General features: G+C 41.1%; 1 protein-coding gene across 2 annotated transcripts; it reads right to left on the reverse strand.

Annotated features, from left to right (window-relative positions):
- Nucleotides 1-1,526: 1,526 nt before the first annotated feature.
- On the reverse strand, nt 1,527-4,503 carry LOC110679446. Of its 2 annotated transcripts, XM_021854031.1 has the most exons (3): nt 3,043-4,503; nt 1,925-2,353; nt 1,527-1,864 (listed from the first exon to the last, which is right to left on the reverse strand). In XM_021854031.1, the coding sequence occupies exons 1-3, from the start codon at nt 4,061-4,063 to the stop codon at nt 1,725-1,727; spliced, it is 1,590 nt and encodes a 529-aa protein (XP_021709723.1). In that variant the 5' UTR covers nt 4,064-4,503; the 3' UTR covers nt 1,527-1,724. The 2 variants fall into 2 exon arrangements, with proteins under 2 accessions (XP_021709723.1, XP_021709722.1); XM_021854030.1 differs by having other exon boundaries at nt 1,527-2,353.
- Between the last annotated feature and the right edge of the window lie 3,418 nt (nt 4,504-7,921).

The raw sequence follows: 7,921 nt of genomic DNA on the forward strand, positions 1-7,921 counted from the left end.
TTAGTAGTGTTTGATCCTTCGACCTTGACGCTTGCTCCTGCGGGGGCGAGCGATGAGGGCAGGATCAAACATGTCGCGCGTTGGTTGCTAGGAGTGAAAAAGTGCGCGGTCCGTTAGTAGTGTTTGATCTTTCGACCTTGACGCTTGCTCCTGCGGGGGCGAGCGATGAGGGCAGGATCAAACATGTCGCGCGTCGGTAGTGAAGCAGTGAAAAAGTGATCGGTTCGTTAGTAGTGTTTGATCCTTCGACCTTGACGCTTGCTCCTGCGGGGGCGAGCGATGAGGGCAGGATCAAACATGTCGCGCGTTGGTTGCTAGGAGTGAAAAAGTGTGCGGTCCGTTAGTAGTGTTTGATCTTTCGACCTTGACGCTTGCTCCTGCGGGGGCGAGCGATGAGGGCAGGATCAAACATGTCGCGCGTCGGTAGTGAAGCAGTGAAAAAGTGATCGGTTCGTTAGTAGTGTTTGATCCTTCGACCTTGACGCTTGCTCCTGCGGGGGCGAGCGATGAGGGCAGGATCAAACATGTCGCGCGTTGGTTGCTAGGAGTGAAAAAGTGCGCGGTCCGTTAGTAGTGTTTGATCCTTCGACCTTGACGCTTGCTCCTGCGGGGGTGAGCAATGAGGGCAGGATCAAACATGTCGCGCGTCGGTTGCTAGGAGTGAAAAAGTGATTGGTTCGTTAGAAGTGTTTGATCCTTCGACCTTGACGCTTGCTCCTGCGGGGGCGAGCGATGAGGACAGGATCAAATATGTCGCGCGTCGGACGAGTAAAGTGAAAAAGTGCCGCGTTCGATTAGTCCTTATATGTATATATGATTTTTCAACAAACTATGAATGGTTCGTCACTGTGAGTGTCGACATAAACTCTGATTCATGAATTATTAATATTTAACTTTTTTTTTTCAAAACACCCCTTTCTTTTTACCTTTATTTTTGTAATTAAAAAAAACTTTGAATGGTTCGACACTACAAGGGTAGACTTCCGAAAGGTTCACTTTATTCAACAAACTTTGGATGGTTCGTCACTGTAAGTGTCGGCATAAGAATAGGAGTGTTAGGAATGTTACATTTAGGTATTTGTTCAACAAACTTTGAATGGTTCGTCACCTCAAGTGTCGGCATAATCATGTTTATATCTCACAAATAATTATTTATCATGGTCTAATCGCTTATCAAAGTGAATCCTGTGACCCAACGATCCTCCCCATTAACAAATATCCCTCCCAGTAACCTTTGTGGAGATGCAGAGGCAAACACGGTCTCCAAATAGCAAAGGTTACACACTAACATTCCTTCCCTCAATCCCACCTGACTGCAAGGACGTGGCCGGCGCCGTTATTGACCCTGTATAAATAGAGGCACTGAATTATGCACACTGAAGAAGATTATGGCCAATCCCAGTCAAACTTCTAGTTGATTCTTTGTGCATTTTCACTGACTTCGGTCAATCACGGAATAGCAACCATTGATATGTGTAGTCAGTCTAAGCTAAAGCTAAGCTAATTTTGTTATAAATGAGATCAAATTCTAGGTTCAATATTCTTTCAATTAATACAGATAAAAAATATTTAACTTTCGTTTATGTTTTATTTACCGCTTATTTATTCATATTGAAAATTCGAAGAAATTCGAAAAATATCGTGTCAATACACTAAAATAAAAAAAGGTAGTTCATATTTCAACCTGAGCATTTGTGATTTGCAGAATAGCAGTTCAGCCGAATTCATTGGTCTTCTTCCTCCGTGGTGCGTTTTGTACCGTAATACGAAAGCACTGATCTCATTAGCTTCTTCGCTCCTAATGCCACGGCCTTAGCGACTGTCGGACAGTCACCTCGATACAACCGATGCTCCATCAACCGATCTACGAAAAGAAACAAAACAGTAATAAAAAATAAAAAATAAATAAATAAATAAAGTTTACCTTCACAGTACTTCACTTTATCCGATTCAAGTGGTATTGTCCGCTGAGTTGGGAGATCCAAACGTGTTTTTTTTCCAGTTTTCGGTGGACGACCAAAAGGATTGTGAGACGATCGTCCTGTAATCGAGCGGTTTACAAATCCTTCTGGCCACAGTTCTTGCATCAAGAGCTTCATGAAGGGATAATCCGATTTGATGGATAGGTCTGAAAATGCTACCAACTGATCGCGGGACGGATATCCTTCAAGCTCGGTGAACTGATTTTTGTGCGGATCATCTCCAAGCACTTTCGAGTTCAGCGTGTCTGTCAGCCTGATTGTACGGTTGTTCGCTTCATTACGCTCTTGTTTGAGTTTCATCATCCGACGCTTGAGTGTTTGGTTTTCCTTCACAAGCCTGTCGATTTTTGGTTGCTGTCCACAGTAACATTCTGCAAATAGAATGAAATCAGAATTCATAATTGCGGTAAAGAATTTTCTGTAAAGGGTCAAATTCTCGAAAGTGTGACCCAAATTGAGTGGAGTCCAAGTTTTTAAAACTCTTTATAGGCTATTTAATACTTTGACAAATTTTACCATAATTAAAATTTGTCCAAGTATTAAATAGCCTATAAAGAGTTTTAAAAACATGGACTTTTAAATGTTCCTAACTCAATTTTGAATAAACTTGTCCATGGAAAAATATTTTCCATTTATTTATACATTTTGCCAACAAAACAGTGGCCGTTCGATTATTGCAAAATTTTATATCAATAAATGAACGGCATTCGATTATTGAAAAGCAGCCATCCATAAACCACGTAGACCTATTTTTATGAATATCAACCCCTCCCTCTCGTAGACTTTTTTTTTCAAAATTTATATGGAGCGTAGACTTTGGCCAGTTCCCCCCCTCCCTCTCCAAAATCTACGTGGTTTATATATGGCGCCACATGCAACGCCAATGTAACACTAAATTTCATGCGCTTGCATTTACCACGTGGTTTTTAACAGTTATCTGCTTTATTTGCAAATGTTGCAATAATCGAACTTGCAATTAAAAAACATACAATAATCGAACGGTTACTGTATCGAAAACGAATCTTCATTTGCTGTAAAACCACAGATAACTAGTACATACCATCAGTTTCAGATTCAGCATCTAGTTCTTCATCAGTTGACACCGGCATAGGGATCTCGTCTAGTTCCTGTTCAGGGCGTACGCCTCCAGCAGATCCGAACAGAGTTGGAACGGGAATGGCAGTTTTCTTCCTGATGTTTGATACTTCGGCAGTGCGTATGACTTTAGCAGCTTGTGTTGATGTTGGAACGGGAATTCCTAGATCCTTCTGGGTATCCTTCCTGGCAATCGATGCATGGGCAGTTGAAGAGACACGCAATGGTTCTGACTGGTTGACGACTGGTGCTGCACGTTCTGGCTGGTCGCAATCGATGTCAAGCTCATCCCAGTCTTTGTATAGGTCCATTTGGAGGTCCAAAACTCGTTTTGCCGTTTTCACATTTTGCAGACCGAGGGATCCCAGCACGGATGATTCCAACTGAACGGGAATGGCTGTTTTCTTCCTGGTGTTCGATACTTCGGCAGTGCGTATGACTCCAGCCACTTGTGTCCATGTAGGAACGGGAATTGCCAACGTTTTCCGCTTGTAACTTCTGGTTCCTAGATCCTCCTGGATCTCCTTCCTGGCAATCGATGCATGGGCAGTTGAAGAGACACGTAATGGTTCTGATTGGCCGACGACTGGTGATGTACGTTCTGCACGTGCGGTTCCTGCAGCTTGTGCCATTGTTGGTACTGGAATCATCGACTTTTTCTGCGTGAACCGTGCTGTTCCTGAATACGTCGGCTTTGCAGCTTCCTTCTTGACATTTGGTGCCTTAGCAGTCGCTGTGACACATAATGATTCTGGCTGGTCGCAATCGATATCAAGCTCATCCAAGTCTTTGAAAAGGTCCATTTGGATGTCCAAAACTCGTTTTGCCGTTTTCACATTTTGCTGGTCGAGGGATCCCAGCACGGATGATTCCAACTGAAAAACAACAATAAAAAGTGAGGTTAAAAGTAATAATCTGAAAAATAAAGGGCCATGTGTACTAGTTTTCGAACACCAACACCCCCCTCCCCCCCATCCTCCCTGCATGTAATCCTTGGTAGAATCGATCTACAAATCCCGACAATCATAAACGGCAGATAAGCCATAAATATTGAATGTTTTCTTTTCTCCTTCAGCACACATTAACTCAAACACAAATTCAGCCCTTCTAGCGTGTAGCGGAAAGCTCCTGCTACACACTCGTAGGATTGACTTTTGTGTTTGAGTCAACGTGTGCTGGAGGAGAGAAGAAAAAAGTCAATGTTTACAAAGGAATTATCCGTCGTTACCATATGTTTTTCGGGAAATTAAAAAAAATGTGTGGTCCCCCTCTAATCATAAGCATCTTACCGCTGCAGAGCTGTCGTCTTCAAAATGAACAGTTTTTGCTGCTAGCTTCGCACATCCCTTGGTCGGACGGATGCGCTTATTCTTTACTACCGTTGTTGGTTGCGTTTCTTCCGGTCGGATGTTTCGCTCTTCCTTCTGTTATTGAAATACAAAGATAAAGAAGCGCTTAGTAGGGTTAGAAACGCAATTACTTTTACATGTATTTTTTTGCTTACCTCGGTTGATTTGGTCAAGAATTCTAAATTCTTGCTATTAGCCGCGGCTCGGAGCCTTTTTGTCGCAGCAGATGTTTTCTTTTTCGCCATTATATTGCCTTTAAGCACAGTTTTTTTCCTGGGTTTTCTTTCACCATACACTACCGAATATGAAAATGGAGCACAATGCGGAAGTCGGATAGATTAATACACTCTGATTCGAAAACACCAACCATGAGTAATATGCACGGAAAAAAAAAAAGTTTGCGTCAGTATTCCATATTTCTTTCGCTATTGGACTTCGCTCATCCGAATGTTTTTCATTATTTTTTCAAAAGTTAGGGGCGTCAAAAAATATAGGTTCTTTGGGAAAAGTTTCTCTATAAGACTAAAGGAAGCGACTAAGCCAATAATATTTTTTCACGGGAAAGGTCTATTGGGTACTTTAGGCTAGGGGTAATAAGATTATTGCCTTTTCAGAATTTGCATCAAATTCTGGGCCGAACCCAAAATTTTCATAACATTTGGTTCACTGTAAATGTGACTGTGACAATTTTGATTCACCCCTCGGCGGATTTTAGTACTGGTGGAGCTGTCAAACAGTGGACGAAGTGTCAATGGAGTGGTAAAAACCACTTAAAAATGGTTTTCAATCATTAATAGAAGGTTTATGATTGTGCAAAAAATATCTAGCGACGCAGAAAAAAGTGCTCTTTCAGATAAGATATGGAAAACATAAAATTAAAAAAAAAATAAAGTACCCAATTGAGATGAATAAATGCGCTGAAGACACCGAAACGATTCGATGACCTGTCAAAATTATAGATACTATAGTTTCCATAGATCAGCGAAGACGAAGTCGAGTGTAGCCAAGTGAACTGTCAGTTAGTGTAGCCAAACAAGCATGATGTTACAGTTGCAATCCACATAATGACGCCCGTGACTGTGTCATTTCACGTTCATGTGGGGCGTGCGGTTGTATTACTTGATGCAGACATGCCGGCGCAGTTACGGTGCTCCGGCTGTGTTGTGGTCGGTGGCGGCCTAGAAAAAAAATGTAAAAAACTACCGACGGCGGCGGCACGGCGTGGGCTGCCATACAAAAATATGTGTTTTTGTCAGCGGCGGAACATAAAAATCACAAAAAATGGCGGCGCGGCGTGACGGCTACAACTACAGTGGGATTCCGTTTTTGGCAACAAGAACAAAATTTTCAGTTGCCAAAATCGGAACCGTGCCAAAATCGGAACCCAATTTTTTCATTCATTTTTATTTGTAGCTAATCATTTAAAAGGAAAATAAGCTGACTACACATGTTTTTTAAATGTTTTATTTCATTTCATTCGATTTTGTAAAATTAAATGTTGTGTAAAAAAAATCTTAATTATTTACACACTTGTCCAAAGCAATGCTTCTAATTTTACGTAAGTGTAAAATATCATTTAACTCAAATTCATTATCTTCGGCCCACTGGATAGCATAATTCAGACTATTTACAGCCTGGTGATGCTGAATATGCTCAGGACGCTCGGGCTCATTGACTGCATCAACCGTAGGGGTGTCTGATTGATTCAAATCCTCATCATCTTCATCACTGTCGTCTTTATTTGGACTCTCTTCGTTATTAACGAAGGCCAAAATGTCTGCATCGGAATAGTCGTCGGTACACTGATCTTCATCGGTTGAATTTGATGGTGCAACCGGTTGGGTGGCGCTGGATTTCCGGAACAACATGGATAACGGGACATCGTCTTCATGCATCAACTTTGAGCCCACAAATATACCAATATTCCTCCACGCCTGCCGCAGCACTTGTTCTGACATTTCTGTCCATGCCTCGTGAAGCCAAAATGCAACATTTTTCAGGTTGATGGTCTTCAAATGTTTTGCACTATCCATAGACGAGAAAGTGATCTCCTGAAATAATTTTTCTCTATATTTCAGCTTAATCGTTTGGATTATATGCTGATCCATTGGCTGCATTATTGGTGTCACATTCGGCGGAAGAAATATTACAGATATCTGTCCATCGTCTGACATCAGCTCGTCTTCAAAATGATGCGCTGTGCAATTGTCCAGCAGGAGCAAAGCTTTAGAATCAATTCCAACACGTGCTGAATATTGCCGAACACTTGGAACAAAAGTGTTATAGAACCATGATTGGAAAATGTCCCTGGTCATCCATGCATTCTTAGAAGAATCGTATTGCAATGGCAACTGAATATTCTTGAATGCCCTTGGATTTTTAGATTTTCCAATCATAAGCATAGGCAGTTTATGGGTCCCTGACGCATTAGCGCAAGGCATAAATGTGACTCTATCCTTGGCTACCTTATGTCCTGATGCCGAGGATTCGCTACTGTGCACCAATGTATAACCAGGCAACATTTTAAAAAACAGTCCGGATTCATCGGCATTGTAAAGCTGATCAATTGATAAATTTTTTTCCTTAACAAAGTCAAAAAATTGTTGCTTAAACGGCTCAATGTTGTCTCGATCACTTGACAGTTTCTCTCCGGATAATTTCAGCTTTCGGATGTTGAATCGCCTTTTGAAATTATGGATCCACTTCTTGCTGAACTTGAATGAGCTCGAAATTCGCAGCTTAGAAGCAAATTTCCGGGCTTGAAGCACAATCAAGCTTGATGTAACAGTTTCGTGGTTATTTCGCATTTTCAAAAACCAGTAAAATAGAGCCAGTTCAAGTTTTTTATGCTTGCCGGAAGAAACATATTTTTTCTTGGAACATCTTCCCCCCATCGAAGACGATTTACGTAGAATTTTCGCTTCTTGGATTTCAATTTTCCTTATCGTGGCTCTATCCACTCCAAATTCCCTCGCAAGTTCTGTCTTGGTGCAGTTTTGCAACTTGAGGCGTTGCAAAATTTCGGTCCTTTGTTTTAGACTGAGGCTCCGTCTTTGCTTTTTCTTCGGAAAACTGTCCATTCTCGCGATGAGCTCTATAAATTGTTAGCCTAATTTGAGTTGAACGTGTTTAAAATAAAAACATTTATGTTACCTCTTGATACAATATCAAATAATTTCCTTTTCTTCGCAAAATATTAATGCTTGTTTCCGAACTGCTCCATGTACATCCTTCCGTTTTGACGTTTAAAAGAGCTTTGAAGCTTTGAAGGTTTGAAGGCTTGAAGTTTTTTTGACGTTTAAAAGAGCTTTGAAGGTTTGTGAGTATGCAATGTGAGCATACATTGCCATGGCAACTAACCAAACAACTTGATCATTTTGAATCATTTTGGAAGGGTACGTACATTTTAGAAGTGCTTAAAAGGACAAAGGATAGACATACATTTTAATGTGAAGTCGAAAAAACACATTCTCTTGGAAATCAAAATTGTTTTCT

This window comes from Aedes aegypti, chromosome 3, assembly GCF_002204515.2.
Source record: "Aedes aegypti strain LVP_AGWG chromosome 3, AaegL5.0 Primary Assembly, whole genome shotgun sequence".
Taxonomy (NCBI): domain Eukaryota; kingdom Metazoa; phylum Arthropoda; class Insecta; order Diptera; family Culicidae; genus Aedes; species Aedes aegypti.

Bases quoted from the DNA above. Each gene is read 5' to 3' on its own strand.
- LOC110679446 (XM_021854030.1), bottom strand. From the start codon at position 4,063: ATGCAGGGAGGATGGGGGGGAGGGGGGTGTTGGTGTTCGAAAACTAGT. The intron at 2,354-3,042 runs GTATGTACTAGT...TTCTATTTGCAG, and splicing joins TGCTGAATCTGAAACTGATG to AATGTTACTGTGGACAGCAA.